This window comes from Centruroides vittatus, unplaced genomic scaffold, assembly GCF_030686945.1.
Source record: "Centruroides vittatus isolate TY-2023 unplaced genomic scaffold, ASM3068694v2 contig_943, whole genome shotgun sequence".
Lineage (NCBI taxonomy): Eukaryota > Metazoa > Arthropoda > Arachnida > Scorpiones > Buthidae > Centruroides > Centruroides vittatus.
In genome coordinates, this window is record NW_027122626.1 from 1,300,284 (window position 1) to 1,325,224 (window position 24,941).

The 24,941-nt window shown below is 29.4% G+C and overlaps 1 protein-coding gene across 2 annotated transcripts in view; it reads right to left on the reverse strand.

The window, feature by feature from the left end:
- Window positions 1-24,941, reverse strand: part of rst (roughest) — an 88,853-nt gene that overhangs the window by 27,829 nt on the left and 36,083 nt on the right. For both annotated transcript variants that reach the window (XM_067282202.1, XM_067282203.1), the window contains exons 3-5: window positions 17,711-17,902; window positions 17,032-17,154; window positions 6,175-6,281 (exon numbers count right to left, since the gene is read on the reverse strand). In XM_067282202.1, coding sequence (XP_067138303.1) covers window positions 6,175-6,281; window positions 17,032-17,154; window positions 17,711-17,902 — 422 coding nt within the window. The remainder of the gene's footprint in view (window positions 1-6,174; window positions 6,282-17,031; window positions 17,155-17,710; window positions 17,903-24,941) is intronic.

A 24,941-nucleotide genomic window follows, 5' to 3' on the forward strand; every position in this document is an offset into this window, starting at 1 on the left:
ATATTTGCAAATCCCTCCGTTTTACTTTCCATCCTGTGAGAACTGAAGGCACTTTTCAACAAACCCATCAAAGAGTGGCGGAATGGTGAGAGATGAACATGACATCCTGTTACTCGGTACGCAACTCGTGAAAAATTTGTCAGGAGTTGAATCGAAAACAAACCATGATCCTTTCGAAACGTAGCCAATTATCCATCAGATGTTTAGTATTAAAAAGTACATAAATTACAGAAAATTCATTGTTGAATGCGCAGCACACTGCATTCAAATTGATGACTGTTTAGCTGAACTCAATTTTCGTCAGTTTGGCAGATTAGACTTGTAATGAGATTGTCTATTTGGGATAAAGAATTTTTCATGATATTTATTGTAGATTCGATAGCATACAATGGCTAACTTCGAAATGCTTCGAGTCACCTTTATAGAGTAAAAGAAATTGGAAACAAGAACTAATAAATAATAAAATACACCACGCGTTTGATTAAAAATGCAAAAATCGTAGTCGCATTAGTTTGTGTATAAAAAATCTTGCTGAATATAGGCCTATAGATAATTTTTTAGATATTTTGTGACAGTTTTTTCATGATGAGTAACTTTCAAAATTCTTTAAAAAAGACAATCTATTATTCCAAATCAGGACTTCATATATACATATATATACAGTATATAATCATCGTTATTGTTCTTCATTATACATATATGTATAACAAATAGATAACATATACAAACATACACAAACACTGGCATACAGGAGAGGACATCAGAATATTTAAGGCATTTATGCTTAAGGCTACTTAATCCGGCTTGGATAGATAATGACCAGTTCGTTTTAAATTAATTATTTTTAAGTTTAGAGGGAAAAAACATTACCTTAAACAAATTAATCTTAGATAATTTTAAAATAAAAGTAATTATATTCATATCGTTTTATACATGCATCAAGAAAAATGAATAAATATGTAACCTACATAAATTTTTCTTTTCAGAATACCAAGTATATATAACCTAACGTGTATATATATATATATATATATATATATATATACACGTTAGGTTCGCATTAAGAATCTAATATATCCGTATGAAAAATCGCAAAAATAAATTCGTGTCTCAATAAAATATGACACTTCCTATTCCAAATTCTGATATCTAGAGTTTTCTTTTTCTCAGCAAAGAATATATTAATTTAAAGAAATAACTTAAAAAACTGGAAGTTTTTCATTTCTAAACAACATGCTTTTTGAGTATATATGTTTTATTTAAAAAATATAAAGTTAAATGCGTGAAAAGTTCAACTTGGCAAGCCATGTTTAAAAAGATTAATTAAGGACGATTCTCTTGTCAAAGCTGATATTTTAGCTATTATTTTTCTATTTAGCCATTTTTTAGAGACATAAAACTCGAAAATCCTGAAAGGATTTTTTTCAAAGTGTATATACGGTAGTAATGCATTTTATCTTATATATAACCTATCGATATTGAGAATTATATTCTTGGATTTTTTCTGAATTTAGTCTGCTCGTTTCTCCTATTGTCTACTCAACTAGACGTAAAGTTCTTATCACACATCTCTGCATTTTTCAAAACATATCGATTCATTTTAAAATCAGATAACAATGGCGATAGTTTATCATAAAATCGAATGATTCTTTTAAAAATTTGGACTTTCCAGAAATATACAGGTTAATAGGTTATGGTGCCTTCAAATAGAGTAAAGCTGATATTATCTGGGATTACAGAGACACGAAAATATCCGATTATAGAACTAATTTAATATTTTAAAGGTGTGATCGTTGACATTTTCCAAAAAATTTTCGTAAAAAAAGTTAAGCTGTATCAAGAGAATAATATGAAAAAATTAGAATTAAATCAAACTGACACCATCGTTCCCTTCACCCTTTTTAGGGGAGGAAAATAATAATTGAATATAGTAAAAGTTCACTTCATGATAAAAAAAAAAATTGTGTTAACTACAACTATAATAGGCCTACATTTTATCGACATTACGCTTAGGAATAACTTTTAGAACATGATTTCATAAATACAGATGTTAAATACTCAACTTCCACAATTGGAAAACGGGATATAAAAGATCTATCTTTTCACCGTCATTGAGTTCGTTGAAAATTTATTATAGTGTTCATTTACCAACTGCTGAAAAGAAAAGTGTTTTATCGGATTTAAAGTAGATGAAATATGAAAAACGATGAAAATGACTTCTAAAAGATGTGTTTTCCGACATGATGCACGCTTAGTGAAGATCAAATTACAACTGCTAACATACATAGTGAACACAGAACATATAGAACGTGTGTAAATATGGACGAAACTGCCTGAAACTAGGTTAGAACGATGGATATAATATTTTCTCAACTCAGCTGGCAAATACCGTTATCGATAAATTAGCAAATAGGCCTATGTGACCCTATCTACTATCTGTAAACTTTCATTTATGCGCCAGTTTTGACACTACCGCGAATATAAGAGACTTATTGAAAGTTTAATTAAACAGTCAAAATCAAGCTAAAAACGATAGCAGTTTAAATATCAGAAAATTGAATTACAGTTTTGCTGAAAGTCTACAAACTTGCGTGCCTTTTACACATAATTTATTTCTAGTTTACTAAAAATATGATTTTTTTAAATTGAAAGACATTATTCGTTAAGAGCGAGAAACGTTTCAAAGAAAGCGTTTTATATAACATTAATCTTCATGGAGCATTAGTTATATGGCTTTATAACGATATTACAATTAAACTTCAACGTTTCTTCAAAGTAAAATTTCAAACTTTTGACAATTTACAAGGCCGTGAATGTTTCGATTGCTATAAAATCTAGCTATTTAGAAGTAGCATTAGTTCGGAAAAATCTTTATAGCAGAGAACAAGATTATGTTTAAAATCGGCTTTCCTTTTTTTCAAATTAATTTTGAAACATTGAAGTATAAAGTAAAGTAGTTTTCGTAATCTTCAATAATTTCCCAAATTATAAATCAATGTGGGAACACATCTAGTATTCAGGATTACACATGAATCACAAACTTCAAGATCAGAAGAATTTTAAAATAGATATGACGATTTCAAGCAAATTAAAACATAGTAAAAGTGTGTGAAGTCTTGGATAATAAAATATTAATATTTATTTTGATCGCTAAATATTTAATTACATCAAATGATTTTAAAATTTTGTCACGACAACTGTAATTTGGATTAACATAAAATTTCGATAACGTACTGTACATTCTTAATGAAGTCCATTACTGAATTTTGGTCGGTTTTTTTTTCCCCTTCTTCTTGATTTGAGACATTTGACAATTAACGAACTGCTTAAAATTTTCGAAATAACGAAGATAATGAAGTAGCATCATCCGCTTAAAAGGAAGACGTTTCAAAGATGCGTGCGAGATATTACAATTAATAGTAAGGGATATTAAGGAGAAATATCTGGTAGATTAGCGAGGGGGATTAGGCAGCTCGTTACCGGCCGCATACTGATATTACTCGTTAAAGCGCAGTCGGTCAAAATTGTTTCTTCTTTAGAAGCCATTACGGCATGGTAGAGAAAAGGACGAGAACAATTATCATTCTAGTTGCCGGAAAACTCTTTTAGCATTTTAGCCGGTCCAATTTACTTTCTTTTTGTTTTCTTCCCATCGACACTCGGAAGCCAAAGCCGGAAAACGAGTGGAAACGGATGATTGAAGTAGTTATCTATGCACGGCGGAATGATTATGGAAAGTACTGTCATTATTCGAAGGTTTCCTTACACGTAATCTCCCTCGACGGCCAACTGCTTCGCATTTATCTTGTTTTATATATCCGAGAGTCATTGTGCCTGACAGTAATGAAGGTAACTACAGGACTAATTTACATGACAAAATACTCATTTCAAGTTTGTGCACTTTGTAATTGCCTTTTTTTTACGTTTGTTTTTCTCCTACATTTTATTATTTCTATTAGGACCAAATTTATAACGAGAGAAGTCGTCCTCTATTTTTAGCAGAAACGTTAAAGAAAATACTTAATTTTATCCCGAGGGTGAATGGCCCATCTCGGTCTTTCGATACTCAACCGCAACTTCGTTTTCTCACCTGAATGAAAAGAACCTCGCATCGCTCAAACCATACCTAACTTCGGATTGAACCTCATTCTTTGCTAAATGCGGTTTATAAAATTTTATTCTTGACGGCAGATAGGGCAGTTTCACTTTTTAGTAGAGGATTTAACAAGATTCAAATTCTAACAGAATTGATAAGCCAACAAATTTGAAGGTACCAGTAGGCTGAATAAATTAATTCCACCAATGAAGATCAGAGTTATGTTAGTGGAATTAAATATACTCAAGTGAAAAAGTACTCTTGAACACGAAGTATTTAATTTATTATTCATTTTCGCTATTGTTTATGTTCTTTCACGCTCAATTTAAAAAACTGTAAAGGAATAATTGAAAATATGTTAACAGTTTTTGCTTATCATATACTTTATCAAAGCGTATTCAAAAAGTTACATCTATCTTTACTTGTTTTCGCCTGCATTCATTCAGATAAACGAGTGTAATATTGTCTGTAAACGATTCTATCTTCTTTTTTTAAGGATACCGCTACAAAATATATCATTAGGAAAAGTCGTTAAGCTATCTTAGAGTTATCTATCCTTCAAACGATGACACAGGATTCTGTTACATCATGTATTTAGGTAATCTAATATCGTTCGTTACATGAGGAAACAACCTCAATTTTAGCATTGTTTTTAATTTTTCAAATGTTATGATTACATACAGTTTTTAAATGAGAAACAAAAATCATGAATACTTAATATTAGAATGAATCACATATTACTTTTAAAGATATCTCGCTTGTAAATTGCTGAATTTGTCATCAATTAAATAAATATTTAGTTTTGTAAAAAAAAGTGCAGATTTTTGAAGAACTTCATTATTTTGGAAGATTACAAAAATTCTATTTTTTAAAATGCATTTTAAAAGTATTAAAAATTATTATTTTCTTTATAGAATGAAGGTAAAGTATATCATGGAGTTCTAGATGATTTTGAACTTCCTTTAAAGTGTCACCTAATTGTGCCCATTCCTGTTAAAGTTGCCGTCTCTACCGGGGAAGCCAGGAGATTCCAGGAAATTGGCAAACATTTTTTAAATTCTCTGACATCAAATTGAAGTCTATTCCTTTTGTATTTATTCGACAAGACGATCAATCTTTATGTATTAAAACAGACTAAAGAATAGGAGACAACATTTTGATATTGCTGAGAGTAAAAACTTTTTACTCTTGGAATGGAAAACCTTCAGAATTAAGTCTTCTGTCCACATTCTTCTGGATCGACCGTTTTTCTTGTAGTCTCTCTCTTGTGTTCTTCCAAGATTAGGATCAAATCATCCCATAGTATGCCCCTCAAGACATGAAGCAACGATTCCATTGAATGAATTCAATGGAATTGTTGCTTTGGATAAGCCAAATTTAAGATCTAAACTAGATCTAAGCATTGAGTAGCTTATAGGTTTTCCTTTCTTTTTAATTTTATCACGAATCGAATGGTTGATTTATTCAAATAAACTTTGAAACTATGACTATATTCAAAGGCAAATTATGTTGGAAAATTGATTTACATAATAAAAATCTGATTACGAATAGTAATATCAAAGTTTTTTCATAGAAACAGCTGGAAAATTCAACAGAAAAAATTCACTCAGTTAATTAATAATAGGAGATTCTATAACGTACTGTACATTTAATACATTATAAAATTTTTATTTAAGTTTTGTTCTAATTTTTCAATACTTTTAAGTGTTTATAATCATATACTTTCAGAAAAATGCTGGTAAGAAAAGCACGTGTTTTTCTGGTTTCTACATAAGAATAATATGCTTTTAAGTTATTATCAATGAACTTTCTGTATACGGTATAATCAAATACAGTGAAATGATGTTTTGTTACATATCTTCTTTCTACGTTGTAAAATACGGTTTCATCCTTTAGTTTTAAATAACGAGAAAGATCTTTGCATAATATACTGTACACGAAATTCTGTTATGGCAAAATGTTATAAAGAATTTTACTTGTGTTTGGGATAGTGACATGGATTCAGTTTCGTGTAAAGAGGAAGTGAAATCGTTGACCGAATAGTGCAGTAAAGAAAAAAAGTTAAAAAGGATACTTACTTCGGCAGGAGGCTTTCCCGCGTGGGATTCGCAGGTCAATTCCACCGTCATTCCGGCCGTGGTCCGTAGGAAGTCTCCTTGGACAATATGAGGCGGTTCCGGTGGTACTGCGAAAGAAAAACAATATTACTGATACTGTAAACTTTAATAACAATTTCTCGATTCTCATTTGCGGTAAAAATGACAGTCATAAAACTTCCCGTTTAAGGAGTCGCGCTGTCACAAATCAAATTCGAAATTTTTAAAATTCTCGTACTAACGGACTACAACACTTCCAATCTGATCCGAAGAAAACAACTTATAAATCATCCTATTCCATTTCCTTTAATTCTTAAAAACAAATGCACAACAGTTTTTAAGAGAGAGGTGGGTGTGGTGCGGCTGCACTTACAGCGAGATCAGAAGGATGAATTTGAGTTCATCTTTCTCTCGTGCATGATCGGGTGCCGATTCCTATGGAGAAGTTAAATGACGGATTGAATTTATGTACGAAGGGGAAATCGGTCGTCCAGCTTCGATTACGTCGGATCCGTGCACTGTTCTCGGAACAGTTTGATTGGTTCAGAGAAGGGTTCTGATCGTACTCACAGCTGTTCTCTGTAATATGATCCGGTGTGAAGGGACAGACGGCCGTAAATGCTGCTACGTAAATCCCTGTCGAGACGGTCCTACATCCGTAAATCTTTCAAAAATTAAGAATTACATTGATAAGAAAGAATATGATGGACAGACATCGCGCCTTAATCAGTTTTCAAGGGCATCCATATGATATGTTAGAGATTTTAGTAAGTGGATATCCTCTGTTATTCTCATCCATATATAAGATGACTTTAAACAAGGAAATACGCCTGCTTGACAGTGTTTGACAAAAATGAAATCCTCTGCGCTTGTTATAATCGATTTGATTTTTATGTCAGAACCACGATATAATTTTAATGGCATTAAAAAAAAATAACGATAATGTTCAAATATACGTTAAGTAATAAAAAAAAACTATAACAAGCTCGCGTTAAAGTAACACCTATATGAAATCTTATTCCAGATTAATTATATTAGTAATATTATATGTGCCGAATTTTCGGCTGTTTAAACCCTACAGTAAATAATTGGATATTATCGAGTAGTAACAAATCCTGTATGGAAATAGATCTCGACATACGAGACGTAAGCGTATATAATGTAATATTTGCGGAAATTCTGCTCTGGGATTCTATTCACAAGAGATTTCGAAGATAAACATGTTATGCAAATAAACAAATTATTATTGTAATTACCCAATAAATTCGGCCAAGCAATATATAGTACAGCTTCACTTAACGTGCGTTTTGTGCATGAAAGTTTTACCAAGTTAGGTCTATATTACTCTAATTTCGCATATCTGATTTAAATGAAATAAGTACAAATTAATAATTCTATTTGAAAATGGTATTTTTAAAATTTTTATTTCCAAAAACTGAATTGTCTCTTTAAAAATTTGCACAACCTTTATATTTGAGTATAACATTGTTTTTACTATTTGCTTATTAAGTTATAAAATAATACTTGAGCGTGTCTTCATATTTCGATATGAAATCATTTTTCTTCAGTTTTTCTTCTAAAAATACTTTCTTCGGTATTCTAACAAAAACACTAATTCTTATGAAAGAACAAAAGGAACGACACCATTCGATTTTAATTAGTAAAGATACTTATCGAGACCTCTAAGTGTACTCTTAAAGGCAGAATTTTATTTTACTTCTCAGAATATTAATTGATAATTTTAATAATTACAGTATTGAATGTTTTGAATTCATATTATTTGTAATTTCTACAATAATTCGTTCGCTTTAGACAATTAAAAATTTTAAAAGTGATAACTACAAGCTAAATTTATTGTTACGATTTTCTCTAAAGTATATTCCCATTCTAATCTTATTATAAAGCATTTATTTTAAATTTTTAGACTTTTAGACATTTTAATGATTTGATTAGATCTGGAATTGTTTGCAAAAGGCCATGCTTTTCATCAGAATAAATCCTAGACTTTTATATTAATAACTAAAAGCACTATTCATTTGTTATGATGTGAACTTGTTGCGGATTTATCATCGTAGATTTATAGAAATAACTGTTATTTATCATTAAATTTCAAACTTAATTCACATAACTTTTTCCAACTATTTGATATATATTTTCTAATATATTATTATTAAAATCCGACATCGTACAATTTCTATTATGCATGACGCACACGTGTCTATAATGTCAGACAATGGCATGCGACATCCACAGACAATACGGTTTCAGAAAGAATCTGTGATTAATGAGTTTTTAAGCGAAGAAGGAATCTCAAAAATTAACAGTTTTGATCTTCGAATGCTAGATTAATTTAATCAGATTGATTATTAGTTGTTGTTGCTCTCCATTGATTTTGAATAAGTAACGGCTTCCACTGACGGTTAGGACTAAAAGAGGAGAGAAATTGCTTGGCGAAGGAGAAAATTTTTCGAATGAATGCCTGTTTTATTATTCCAAAAATTAATATATTCGTATTATTTTTTGAAAATACGTTTACCACTTTCTCCATTTTGTAACGCAAGAAAGAAAACACGTGAACAATTGAATAACGCGCTTGGGAACTTCAACGGCTGAACCAACAAAACGGAAATTGCTTGGCTTGCTCGAAAGACCCAAACAACAATCGATTGAAACCTTTTTGCCTTTTGCAAAGAATACAAAAAGCAAAAAAAGAAAACAGCTTAGCAAAACGAAAACAGAATAAAATCTAAGAATAAAGCAGTTATTAGTTATTAGCGGGAAAACAATAAACTGTGAAATGTAAAGCAATTAATTACCAGTATCTCTGGCTGAAGAAGATTAGTTTATATTTATTATTACACTAAAAAACATTTTGGAATTTTACGTATTATTTACTTTATGATTACAACATCTGTTAGTTTTCTTTTCTTTTTTCTAAATTTTATCTGAATGATTGTAAAAACGCTTGGAATAGTACTACGATATATATTTTAAAAGTAATGAGTTTTAGTTTAACATTAGAAACGATGGCTAGACGAAAATTTACGTAGTATTATCGAAACTTACTCTTCACTGTAACACCCTTAAAGAATTATTTTAGCCTAATATTGTGTTATTGTAAAATAGTAAGTTGTAATTACTATTTTACTATTCGTTATTTGTTATCAGTGTGTGCGATTTTCTTTTTAAACTGAATTAGACGATTTCAAATGTGAAAGAAAGCAACATGCGTTAAATTGTGCATATAGTCAAGTAAATGTTTAAAATTAACGGTATTTAGTGAATAAGTAGATTAAGTAAGAATATCAAAAGATCTATATATATAAGTTATATATAAATCTTTTGTGTCAGATATTAAATGTGTAAAAGTTTGCAGAATTTACTATAGGCTGAAAATTGATTAATAAAATTATAAAGTCAATGTTTGTATACTTTATAGTTAAATTTAATTTTTAAAAAATGCAGAATTTATTAAAATATATATCCATTCCATAACACGTCTGTGGCATCGCAATTTTGTTACGAAAAACAGATTGAAAGTTAATATTTTATTTCGATTCTGCTTAAAAGTTACTCATATTCCCCCATTACAATTCGTTTCTCAGTGATTCTGAAGTAAGTGATGTACATAAAACAACAATAAATTCATAAGATCGTAAAGTTGTGCCAATATTACAGCCAACGACTTTAATAAATATCGTTACTAAATGGTTACTGAATTATTGACTACACTTAAACATTCCAAACAAAAATAACGTGATAAATATTAAGTTAGATATACAATTTTAATGTTGTTTTTGTCATCTACAAGTACTTAATAAATTGAAACAAAGTGTCATTTTCGTTAAAAAAAAAAAAATAAATAATAATAATAAATATCATTGAAATTTCACTGAGACAAAGTGGACGTCATTGCGTGTCGTGACAGCTATTTGATTATTTTTTGAGATAATATCTGTGTGTGCGTGAATGCGCCTATGACTGATTTAATGTACTACTATAACTGAAAAGTGGTTTAAAGTAGAACAACGATTTTAACGTCAAAAATACGTTATTTTTACGCAGTCACGCTGTTTTATGAAATGATTCAGAATTGGAAACGGGAATTATTATTCGTGAGTTCGTCCCTCACCAACGGGCTGGCCACATGAGTTTTCTGGATTTTCTCTACCTGTCTAACAATTAAATGGGGGCAGTTTCCCATAGAAAATCCTTCCGGGAGGCATCCCACTTTGGTAGATCGTCCACGTGTTGTGTTGCATTACTCCACCAATTCACTCCAAAGTTTCCTACATTCCCAAAATCTTTAGACTCTAAATAAAAATTTCTAAATACAGTAATGTGATGATTTTTTTTAGTCTTTGTACGACAGCAGAGCTATTAATTTTAAGTTAATATAAGAAAATGAATGACCTTTGAAAGTTTAAACAATATAAATTTTATAGTAAAAAGATATAATCGTGAGTTATTTATTTCTTAAGATGAAGTCCTTACTTTGACTACTAAGACTACTTTATAATCAATGTCTCTGAAACAGTACATTTAAACTGAGATCATTTTTAAACTGAAAGTTTTAGTTGTTTGCCTGACGTAATGTATACAAAGAGAGTAGAGATTCTTTCCTGTTTACAAATCGATGAAAGAACTCCAGTTTTAAATTATTCACAAACGAAAATATTACAACTGGCACTGATTTAGTTTCTGTGATGAAAGATACTTTAAGCACATTTTCATGCTTATTCTATTTGCTGAGAGTTAGATATAATTTTCTGTAAGACCAGTTTTTACTTAAATTATCGTCAAGCACTATTGGATTAATTGGTCAAGTAGAGATATATATATTTCAAATTTTTTGATAAATTTCTTGTTTTTTTAATAAAGTTTTTGCTTAGGAAAAATTTATGGTACACTGAAAAATGCGTAAAGTCACTTCGTAGAATTATTTAAAATTTCTTAAAAGGTTAAAGACTTTTCAGTTTCGACTTTTTCCATTCTATGGGCACCAAGCAGGCATTTTAATCATCATGGGTTAGGCTAGGCCATTGTGGTGAGGGACGATGCTGAACGACATATCCGGAACCGAACAGTTCCCGATAAATTCCTGGAGTTTTTCAGACGTATGGATTCGATTCCGGATTCCCCAGAGCATTAGGTTGAGACCTTAACCGTCTTGGTTATCAGGCCGTGTACAGTTAACTTATTCAGTAACGCTTGCATATGAAGTAGGTATAGCCTTTTTTTTTTTTTTTTTTAACTCTTTCCGCCCTGTGGGCACTAAGAGGGCCTCTTTTAGTAGGCCCATTATGGGTTCTGCCAGGGTCACAATGGGCGACCGGGTGGTGAGGGACGGGGCCCGACATATCCGAACAGACCACCCCCCGAAAAATTCTTGGGGATTATTCGACCCGTTCGGATTCGATCCCGGGTCCCCCAGAGCGGTAGGCTGCCACCTTTACCGCTCGGCCATCCGGCCGTCAGTAGGTATAGCCTATAACAACATATTTTCCAGGGTTTTATAATTAATTTCGATTTGTACATTTTAACTTTCATTTCTCCGTCTGAAATAGAACTTAAAGAGTTTAAATTCTTAAATTAAACAAAAAATTAAACTTAACAATTTCATATTTCTGACCTGACTATCTATTGTCGTTTCAAAAATTTAATTTTGTTCTTTATGTTACTTTTGTTAGTAATACTTTGTAGTAAGTGAATAATATACGTCAATACAAATTTTCTCCTGTCTCGAAGAGGTGCGTGAAAATATTGTAATTGAATTTATAAGAATTTATTTTTAATTTTAAAACAATTTTATTATGAAATTGGTTACTGGTATGATAACTACAAAAGTAATTTCCATGTGAATTAATTTTAAATCAAAACTGAGAAAATATCATATGCAGGAATATATCAGGATCAGAAATATTTAATATTTGAAAAAAAAAAAAATTTGTTTGTCAAGTGCTCTTTCAATACAATAAAGTATTGAAACGATGCGGTAAATGAAATTGAATTTATTAATATGCATTTAAATAAATATAATAAACTATTTAAAAAAAAATCAAGTTAAAAACGAATCGAATTTGAATGTCAATAAAATTAGCAGAAAACTTATTCCTTGAAGCCGAGTTACAAGGCTATTATTCAATATATCATAGATTGCAAGAAGAATAAATCGATAAGTGCTGGGCTAAATCAAAGCTAACTGCTCCCTAGAAGCGATGATTCGCAAACAATATTTTTCATATTTTCGATATGTCATGCATGAAGATAATACATTAGAGAAAGAAGGATTACACTTAGCAAATGCCAAAAAAATAAAGGAAGAAATACAGTGAACAAAATTAGAGACGGTATCAGATACTGTACTGGAAACATTGCAAAAACTAGATATTACGAAAAATAAAACAGACTTTTGCTTATATAGTCTTCAATAGGCAGGTGTAAGCTAAATAAATGAAATTTAACAAAGTAATACGAATAATAGATTGTTGTATGCCATTATTTCTTATTGAATCTATGTGCTTTCGTCTTCTAAATGTAAAGTTAAAATAAAACAGAAAATACAATTTCTAACAGCAAAGTGCAATTTTCAACCTCCTTCCGAAATGTTTTTAACCTTGAAATAATAAGTTCTGAGATCTTTAAAGTGGAAGTGGTTTTTGCTTAACAATAGAAAGTTTAGATTGCTTTGTTAGGTTTTGGTGGGATTTGCTGGAGGATGCGTAAAGTACTGCCAACTATGATATTTTTTCCTGAATTAAAGACAGATACATTCAAGAGTATGCGCTTACTCATAAAGGTCTTGATGATGCATACTCTTAGACATCATAAGGGAAAAAATGTCAATTGTAGGGGAGACCGGGGCTACTTGCCACAGTTTTTAGTCATTTCTAGTTTTAGGGTCTATAATATCAATTAATTTAGGTTTAAGTGAAAATGTATACACCTACATATCTTTTGGTTTGGTTTATAATAAATACAGTAAAACCTATCTATGGCGACCACCCGCGGTTCCTTCAAAAAGTGGTCGTTTAGACAGGTGGTCGTCCAATACAGGTGATGCTGTAATACCGCATTTCCGTACGTATTTTGCGCACTTTTTTAGCCATTTTCACTAAACAAAACCCGAAGTGGGCAAAAATAAGCAAATTTTTTCGACGATAGAACTATATGGGTATTGTATTTTATTCTTATCGGATAACTCGATTAACAGGAATCGTCATGATTTTATAAGACAGATTTAATACTAATATTTTAAAGATTAATACAATACTCTATTTTCTCGATTATAATGCACATTCTTTTTTCCAACTTAATTCAACTTGGTTCTTTTCGTTCGTTCCTCAGTTATGTGTATTATGTCATTGATATACAAGCCAGTAGTATCTCTTCATCACTTTGGTTTTAGTTTTCGTTAGTTTAATCTTATTTATCTTTACAAATACCGTATTTGTTTAATATTTAATATTTTCTTAAGTACAACAAGAAAAATTATTAATTAATAATAAAACGATTTTATTATTTTTCTCATAATACGATTTCATTACATTCCGTGATTGCCCAATGACAATAGCGGAATCGAAAAAGGAAGGTTGCCTGTAAAACTGATTTTTGCATTAATTTGTTTATTGTTTTTGAATATTTTGTCGTGCGAAAATTACTTGGATATTATTTTCCTAAAAATAAAATGGAAATAAGGTAGGTTGATACAGAAACTATTTACTGCACATGTACTGTATATGAGCTTCAAAATAAGTTTTATCAAACGATGAGATCAGCCGATTAATTGTATTGTGTACAATAATTTATACCCCCAAGGAAAATATCGTAGGTCTACGATAAAATAAATTTCTTTTTCCCACAGTTTCCTAATTGCCGTTCTGATAAACCATTTTCACTTTCTCTGATGAGAAAGACGATCTTCTAACGACAGCACTTTGCATTTCTTTCGTTTTTCGGACAATTTCGAACAAACTGAAATGAATTTCCTTTGTCGCTAGACTAATTCATTAATACCTGTACCTAATTTCAAGGGTGGGAGAGTGGGTTCCAACAAGAGTTTAGACTAATTCATTATATTAGGAGGGGGAAACGTTGTTCAGATGGGTTCGAACAATAGTTTAAACCGGATATATTCGCGGAAGTGGTCGCTTATTACAGTTGTTGTATGTTGTTTCAGACCAAAAATCGATGCCCGCGGTCGCATTACACAGGTGGTCGTTTAATACGGGTAAGTTATACGAAAACACTATGTATAAACAATTCCGTGCCAGAAATTTTTGCCCGTTTTGACAGGTGCCCTTCGAATGCAAGTGGTCGTCTAAGCAGTTTTCACTGTATATGAACATTCAATAAATTTTTTGTCATAGTTATTAACTATTTTAGAAACTGTGTTGCCCTGTGACAACATATAACAACATGTGACAACATACCCCTAGACGGGGTATGTTGTCACATGGTCTAATTCTCACAATTCATGAGTTTATTTTGGTTATGTTAAATTATGCGTAGTATGACATTTACTCGTGCCAATTCTATAAATAAAATAGATTACTAATTTACTATTATTTATTCTGCGAAAGACAAGTAACTCGAATCTTTACATATTGTCTTCAGAGTCACAGTTGTGACAAACGTAATATGGACTTACATCTGTACATAGCTCGTGAGATCAAACTCTCACCACAAACCAAACAGAAGGTCTTTTCTTTCTCTTCTGATGAGTCGGTCTTAGTGACAAGTTGCCCCGTTCGACGTGTGACAATTTGCCCCAAATGAACTTCCTTAACAAATCGGTTCATAGTTTCTAATTTCAAAATAGAAAATTCGATTGCTCATAATGTACAGTACATATACATTAAGGACCCATCTAATAGGAAATACAGTTGTTACTCACCTTTTTATAATTGCAAGTTTTCAAACGTCACAAGACATGATGCGTCAAAATTTACGCGACTTGCCGTAAACCTTTTAACCGCTAATTAACGGAAAACAATGCAACGGATATTATTCGAATTTTATAATGACGTAGGCGAGAGGTAAACGAACCTACTCCTAGATGACGTGACCATTCAGTTTTGATTATATAGGCGATATTTGCACTGTGACGACATGCCCCTTGTGACAACTAGCCCCGGTCTCCCCTATGCTTATTTTATTTGTTGAGCTATAAAAATGGGAAGTTTTAAGAGAAAAAAACGAGAGAAAACTATTTTTCACTAAAGAAAATTTCGAAGAAGCTCAAATCACAGCAAACCTCTTTATAAATTATACAATTACATTCAGAAATTTGTTCTCAAAAACGTTTTTGAGAATATTTCAAACAGATAACTCTACAAATTTAGAATTTCAAGTCATTTGTTTGCCATTTGTTTCCATACCAATTGTTTCCACTAGTTCATCTCAAGAATTTTTCTTTTCATGTAAAATATTTATTTTAATTGAAATCAATAAAACCCAAAATTTCAATAATTGTTTATTAACTTAGCATTCCTATCTAAATCAGCAAGTGCCCACACCAACAAGTCATGTTTCTTAAAATATTAATCAAATTATTTCATCAGGATAATGACTTGCTAATTGATTTTCGCAAATTTTCTGATCTGGAAGAATCAAATTGCTGTAAAGGATGTAATTTTTTAAATGTAAAAGAAGTGAAAATATTTTATCTGAAAATCATTTTCTCTATTATCACATATGGGCATCATAAAAACCAATGGTCAAGTACAGTTACAACTCAGGAATCATTTTTAAAGAGTGCATACTGTTAGATCCCATACTGCGTACTCTTATCTACCTTATTCTAAGAATATGTGCTTTGTAAGAGTTTTATTTTTATCTCCCAGTCTATGCAAAACATTTCTTTCTGACTTTACAAATACATTAATTCATTAAGAACAATTCAAAGAGTCAATTGGTAGTATCAAATTCAAATTTATCTTTACAGTGGAGTATGAAGAAGACAAAATCTCAAAAGTACGTACTCTTATACGGCCTTACCCTGTGTTAAATTTATAATGGAATAAATATCTCATCATCTTTTTTAAATATTAACATAGATCTTCTTAATATTTTAAATTTCTTCGCGAGTAATTTATCCGTTTTCATATTTATTCATGAAGCTATATTCAGTTTTCTATTTTGTCAACTTTGCATCTTCAAATATCAAAGTTAACACTGGAAAAAATATATTCTCTTTTGAAATATTAAGGTCGAACATTAATATTTCAAAAAATATTGCAGAAGAGCTCGCTATTTACGTTGTCAAACATTTCAAATTTCATTCAGTAATTGGTTTGTAAAAGTACTCTTCAATTCAGTTACAAAATATTGATTTTCACTTCTTTAGATTTTTGAAACTCCTTAGAAACTAGACCATAAAAGCTATCTGAAGTCGAGTGGAAAATTTGGCACTTACATCAGTCAACATTGAATCACATTGAATCGTAAAAACTTTCCTAAGGATATATCTAGCATTGAGTTATGCAATTACAAATTCCTTATCAGTGGAGAGAAAGCAATTTGGACGAAGATATTTTTACACGAAAAGTAAAATTTTCTAAACTGTAGATTCGACTGTTAAGCGAATATCAAGTATTTTCGATACACGAAGACATTTTTTTAAGAAAATGAAAGTAAAATATTTAAGCAAATGCTTATATTAATAGTAATATGCCATTGACGATATGGGACTTAAAGAGAGTCATTATGGTTTAAATTATGATTTGTATATAATGTTGTTTGTGAAATAGATATGGTGATGTGGGCTTATACCATAAGATAACAGCCATTTTTCAATTTACGGTACGAAATATTTGAATTTCATGCTTTACTACTTACCGTATACCGTGAATATTCCATTTCTGGATCTGATTCCTTTAACTCCTTCGGCGGCTCCCACCTGGCATTGAAAAACCGCGTCGTCATCCAGATTGACATTCGTGATCTGCAGGGAGAAGTCACCTAGAAAACAAAAAAGTAATCAGCCGAATGCGGTGTACGAAATTCCTATATAAAACTACGAACGTTTATATGAATGGAAAATAGCCAACGGCCACAATATTCAAAAGTTTTTCATAGTCGTCGAAGAACTTGGTAGATTTCTATGAAAAAATGGAAATCTCTGAAAGAAACCATCAATAATGGAGCTGATGGTTAGCTATATCCGATTAATTGATTAGTAAAACAGATGCCACTGTGTCGGACATTAGCGGCGAATCGACGAATTTATGTACTAACCACTCTCGATGATTAGTCTCCATTAAATTCTAATTAAGAGTCCCGCTCGAAGTTGTCGTATCTGAACGATTTTAAGTTATTAGACATGTTAAGCAATAGAACTAATGCTAAAAATTTAACTCCGCGAATAGTTCAATTCAGTTTTTCTACAGAAATTGCCACAATGATACCTTACACTTTGTGTGATTTTGAATTGAATAATTATATTTTTATTATATTATATTATATATTTATATAATAATCAGTTTTATAAATCAAGAAGAAATCGAAATATCTTTACCTTCTTCGTCGCTCCCCACCATTGTGTATCGAGGGAATCCTCGTAATTCTCGATCCGAACCCAATCCAAATCCATCTCTGGTCCACTGTAAGGTACCGACCTTGTTCAAAACCCTGCAAGGTAGCACCACTTTGGCTCCAACGATAGCTGTTCTGTCTGCCGGCTCTATGGCAAATATTTGCTGGGGTCTGGCTACATTATACAAAATATTAAATTAGAATTTTTTGCAGATTTGTATGTATTTTTTGGAAAGTTACCATTATAAAAGATTTTATTTTAATGCGATATGAGAATTAGCCATGGTAAAACAAAATTAAATACATACGGTAGTGTTAAAATCAAAAACAGAATAAATTTGTATTCATTTAATGGAAAAAAAAAAATTAATTTTCTTCATTAAACCAATTTTCAAAGAGACTTTTCTTGTTTATAGTGAAATTATATATATTGTTTTCTGCAGCAGACGAGAAAAAATTGAACAATCTCTGTAGATAAGTTTTGTAAAAAGATCTACAGTATATAAATCAGGATCAACTTGACTTATGATAGCGGTATACTTCAGCAGATAGATTCTAGATTTTAGGTATACTTTATTTAACGTAATATATATTTTATATAACACAATGTAAAATTTTTTTATGATGCAGTTCATCCATTACAACAGACGACGTATATGGGTATGAAACTTACGGATGATACAGTATAGTAATTTAATATGAGAGCACCAAAAATCCAATACAACAATATACTAAGTAAGTTTCTTTTATAATTTCGATTTGTTTTCTTTACATCTCAGTATGATTCATCTAATATGATATATATTTTTCAAGAACGATTTGTAAATATTATCTTCGAGATAATTTTAAGTATGTCAAATCTTAAGATACATTCTCTCCTAAAATTTTATATCTTGTCTAAAGCGAAACGTGAACGTGATTATTCTTAAAGTTTTCTACAATGTTTTTAAAAATTTTCTGTAAAATCTATTTAAGATATTGGAACATAAATTTTTTTAAGTGAATATAAACATCAGTAATTTTGAAAGTACCATAAATGCATAATATTCTCCACTTCTTTATTCTAAAATTTACTTATTTCAATTTTGTTAAGCCTCTTTTTTTTAATCCTTACTTAACTCTTTAGTAAAGTGCCATACAAAGTTTTATAAAATTCAAAACTTGTAGCAATCAACGTTTCTATTCATTGCTACATAATGGAATTGCTTCTACAAACGATCGTTTTTCGTTATTTTCTATATCATTTATTCCAAAAGATTTTTATGAAATAATAAAGACTGCTTAATCGCTTGTAACTGTGTTTATATCCACTTTCTAATATAGATTATTAAATACTTATTTAGCTAATTTGAAGTTGTACAGTACATTTTTTATTAGAATTAAAAAAATAAACAAGTGCTGTAGATTTAAAAAATTTTTTTTTTGTATTGCATTATGTCGAATGCCAATTTAAATTAAAACAAAAGTTAAAATATTTTTATTATTTTATTATTCTAAAAAGTATACACAAAATGCTTAAGAATATATAATTATCAGAAGAATGCATAAAATATTCATAATAAAAATAGTGTAGATATGTGGAAACAGTGTATATAACAATGCATTTTTTCTATATTTATTCGAATAAAAATATTTACTTATGTTAATAGAATTATAAAATATACAAAAAGTTGATTTAAAAAGATACACACAAGTGTACAGAGCTTATACAATAGATGTGCTTGTTTGTATTATATGATTGCACTAATTTATATTCATATATCAAGTAGAATAATGTCTTGTAAATATGTATGTACTCTATAAACTAATATAAAGAATTATGTAAAGAACTATATAATAACTAATCAGTAGCAACTTCAAATTATAGATTTAATTCGTTAGTAATAGGTTTGTGTTTAGACAAAACTTTATTATTAACAAGTTTCAATGATTTCAACCGATTTTTCATTATTATAAAACAAATAAAAAATAGTTTAAGAAACGGTAGAAGGATAATTAAATTTATCTTATTAACTTAAGCTCATTGGAAACCGTTTTTGATTCACTACCAATCCGTACCGGATTTAATTTAAAGAGGAACCAAAGCGGTTGCCTAAGGTCTCCGTGAAAATAATTAAATGTAAGAAAGTGAATTAAATTTTTTCATTTATTTTTTTAATTATTGGAAATTTTTATCTAACGTATTGGTTATTTTTAGGTAACATTTAAGTCAAAGTTCTATCGATGTTGTAATTACTATTGGAAGAGAATAATTAGGAGAACATAGCAAAGTTTAACAATGGTTTAACAATCGATTATCTTAGGAAGATAGATGAATTCGAACGATACTGACCATTACTTTGCTGTAAACAGCCTGATCAAATGTTTAAGAGTAATTCGTTGACAAGTCTCGAAGACAGTGTAGTTCAATTTGTAGCGATAACTTTTACCAAGAAAAATGTTACCAGAAGAATTGTTTGTTTTACAGTTCTTGTTGAGAGTGATTCCAGAATTGTATTTCAAATACTGGCATTGTTTTAAGAATTAAAATCCCGATTTATTATTTTTTATTATTATTTTGTTAAAATTTTGTTATGAAGGTATGGCTGCAAAAGTTAACAACCATTTTTAAAGATGGAAATTAATGTTTTTATCTAGTATATCTCAACATTTTGATTGCCTCGAGACCAAAAGCCAGTAAATTCGTCCTTGACTCTAACGACACTCCAGGCTAACGATGTTTTTAAACTATGTCTCAAGGGTACGATGAAGGACACCTTGAGAGTCAACGATACAATATAATCTATGATGGTCACGAAGAGTTTTATATGACGTACGAAAATAGATAAATTTTGCATTTATTAGAATTTATAACAATTATGTTGATAAAAATTAATGTAGGTTTGGATAGGCTTTTAACTCGGTTCAAAAGATGATCTGAATTGAATCCAATTGAATAACTTAATACATTTTCTATTGTCTTTCTCGATTTTTTGGTTTTTAAACAAATTTTCCTTTTATTTCACAAAATTTTGACATTAATAATTGTTACAAAATATTTATAAGTAGGCCTATCTACTTAATAGTTGCTCATTAGAATATATTTTCTATTTGTCTAATAAAATAGTGTCTATTTTTTCAACTAGTGGTGTTGACCATGGGATTATTTTTATCTTTAATCATCTCTATACAAAATAATTTTTTTTGTAATTGTATCTGTAATAAAATTTTAAAAATATGATTAAAGAGAAGATTCGAATGAAATGACGTGTTCAAAAGTGAATCAAACCGCGGATTTTTATATTAATATTTATTTGTTTAATGTGATGTTATCATTATTTATCAAACATTGAAACGTTTTAGCTTATCTAGTCACGTAATTCAGTAGCAAGTAGTCATTAAGTTACTGCATTTATCATTTCATTTGTAAATGTTCACAGATGCCATCAAATATATAATTAAGGAAAGCAAGAAGAAAAAAAAAATATATATATATATATTATAATAACAAATGTTCTGAATAAAAACATATCTATAATCGATAAAATTCTATATTCATAATGTAATTTAAAAAGTCTGAGATAATGGCATAATTTAACAATGAAACGATGATTCAATATTTCTATTATATTGATCATTCATATTCTACCAATGAAATAATGATTCGTAATTATATTATACGAAATAATATCTTATAATTTCGAATTTTCCTAATGAATACTTTTCGTTAGGGACACAAATAAAATTGAATATGCAGCTAAATAAATTTATTCATACATAATGGTATTATATTAGCCTATACAATTGTAAATGCAAATCATATTTATCCCAAAATGAAAACGTTTCTATTTTTATTTCTGGGCTACATAATAAATAGTAAAGCGAATCATTATCTTACTTAGAAATTCATTATCCTATTTCGAATAACGTTCTAGTCTGTTCAGCATGCTTTAAGGATTGTGTTGTAGCCTGTATGTAACATGTTTTAAAATCATATTCTAATGACAGGAGACTTGTTTATTCCATTCTTCTCCTGTGATTTTAATCCAGATATTCGCTTATGACGCTATTTAAAAAAAAAGCATTTTCTAAAAAAATTAAATAACCTATAAATATATACCCCAGGGTATAAATTATATATATATAAATAAAGATTGCGAAACTCAAGCTAGGAAGTAAGATGTGCTTGGCTTTTGATAGGATCCGTCTTTATGTATTAAGCAAAATGCTTTAAATCTGTAACTTATTAAATAATTCTATTCTATTGTCTGCATCAAACAATAAAAGTGATTACTGTTAAAAACTATAGTATAAAGACTTTGTAAACGTCTTATTTTTATCATTTCTTTGGTATTTTAATAGAAATGTTTTCAAATTTCTTAAATTAATGTATTGAATACATTACTTAATTTAAAAAGAAATAAATTTCGTTAATGTTTTAATAAAAAGATCGACATTTTATTGATCTGTTGATAATTATGATTAATATAATATGCGTATAAATATTATTTTATGTTTGTATTAGCTTTATTTAAAAGGCCATGTATTTACCTAATTTTGTTTGTTTCAGTTTTAATTTTGTACATAAAATTTGAACATTAACTCGTGTAAAAATCTGCTAAGAAATTATTGATTTAGAATTATAATTTGGATAAATCTCCCAATATCTTGATAATTGTCATTGCAGTACGACTTATATCGCTAACTGTAATTTTAGATTAATTTAATTCTTGATTTTTTTAAATTATAAATTTAAAAATCGCAATTTTGTGCAATTTAATAAGGTTAATCGTGAAATTTTTTGATGATAAAGACTTATAATATACATTTATCAGTACATTAGCATGTCATAAATCATTGATTAGTGTATATTAGTGAAAAAAATTCATTTTGTTAACGTAGTAACCGTAAGTTTAATCATTGACTTTGTCAGATTTAAATTACAGAAATGTATTTTGAATGTTCAAAACGAAAAGATGGTTACTAGATTAGAACATTAATGTAAACTTTTTGACTTTTGACTAGTTTTCTAGTTTCATATTCAAAATTTAAATTAAAATCTCAGCATAAAACGATTAAATCGCATCAATAATTTCACATTTTTACGATTTTTTCAAAATATTCTTATAGCTATCACACATTATTCAAACTTAAAAACATTGATAAAGAAAGATCGAATGAGAAATGATATTGTTTTTACGTCAAGAAGGTCTTATAGGATGTAGTACATCATTACGTGCAGGGAACCACTTGCCATTTATACGTGCACTAGAAGTTCTGATGTATAACTTTTATCTTCAAGCTTATATTTGAATAAAATAATTTTGAAGATAGTTATTATACCATATTTTATTAAAATGTATAAAAGAATTTACTATTAAATTTTATACTTTGTTTCTTTTTTGCTTCATAAAATAAAATTCATTCATTTTAGTTAATATAAAGAATTACCCCACTATTTTAATATTATTTTAGCTAAATGCAATTTAAAAAACTGTCAAAATCGCTAAGGTTATGGAGGAAATATTAAATACTCATTCATTTCTCTTTGTTACTGAAGACGAAAATAACTAGAACAATCGAATAACGAATTTTTAAATAATTTTTTTAAGAATTTATTAAATTTTTAATACTTATAGACTTATTCATATTCTTGAAAGTTTAAAGTTTATATTGACTCGTTCTTAAGACAATGTAAACTTAATGAGACGTTAATCTCAATTCCCAAAGCTTATCTTGTTTTGTAAGAATGACAACCACTTCTGCAAGTTCTACTCGTTTTCCTATCATGTTTACATAACTTCTTAAAAACGAAAATTTACCTACATTGCAGATTCTTTAAAATTCCCTTTTTTTTCCCTCTCTCATAACAATTATCCAACTTAATTAACGCTTAGCATTTAGCAAAAATTGAGTCATTAAGTTTATCTAACGAGAAGCAACTAAGAAAAATACCTTTAGCTATTTATAGATGATAAACACCGGAACAAACGCAGCAGATTTTTCTGTATAAACAAATTGAAAACTAGGACCGGATATCGGTCGTATTTGGAAAAATCCAAAACAGAAAAACAAGTATAACCCGACAAGACATAATTAATTTCGATTTGAGTGATTTCATTGAAAATATATTTTAAATTTTAAAGCTAGAACACGTAAATAAAGTTTCTTTTAATTTAACATTCAATGCTTTATTATTACATTGATTGTATGATATTATATTATCAATATTAAATACCCGATAAGATGTTTATTAATTTATGCAAAACAAATTTGTTCTTTTGCCGTTATTGCTCTTCCGAATTTATCTTTCCGTATTTTAATTAAATAACATTAAATGTATCGTAAAATTTGTAATTTCCATAATAATTACGAGCTTATCACCTTGTAACAAAGGACAGGACTAATTGTCCTTTTATTACAGATCTTTGTCCGTTTAATTAATATTAGTCTCGATATTTCAAGTTTTTCAATGTTCTTCTGGTATAATAAAACAATTACAAATTAATTTTAGCTCGTATTATGTAAAAAAAAAAACAAAAATAAAATGAAGTATTTCGTGGATACTGAATAAGAAAAAACGAGTTTAAAGAAATTCTGGATGTGAAAATTCTATTTATAGGAAAAAGAAATACTATAAACTGTTGCAACCAACCATCTAACAGAATAAAATCATTTTAGATAAATATTAAATATTTCTTCCATCTATTTATACTGCTTCTTATACGCTACATTGCTGTATTTGTAACAAAACCGAGCATTGTCGTTTGTAGGAAAAAAAAAATTGCTATTACATCATTTGGCACTTAAAACTGGAATTCTTCAATTTGGCAAGACAATAAATGAGGCGAATCGAAAATCAATTTTTAACATCTGTGTTTTGCTTTCATTTACCAAAAACACATCGATACAAAACAGTCGACCTCTGAAGAACGTTCAGAAAAGAGAGATACGATCAGTTCTCCAAAGAAAGATATCAAAAGCTAGAAAAATCGAAGAGGAAGGAAGTCTTCTTTATCGAAATATCCTTCACGAATATCGATTCCTAGTGATGTTTGATCATTCTAGCTACGTGTTTATTCAATAAATCAGCCTAACAAAGAGAATCTGTAACAAATTTCAGAGTTATATGGGTTATATAGCAATAGATCTAGCTTTTCGATGTAAGTTATTTAACACAAAAACCTTTCTTTTCTTTTATCGAAGATAAAACATTTCTAATGCCATTTGTAGAA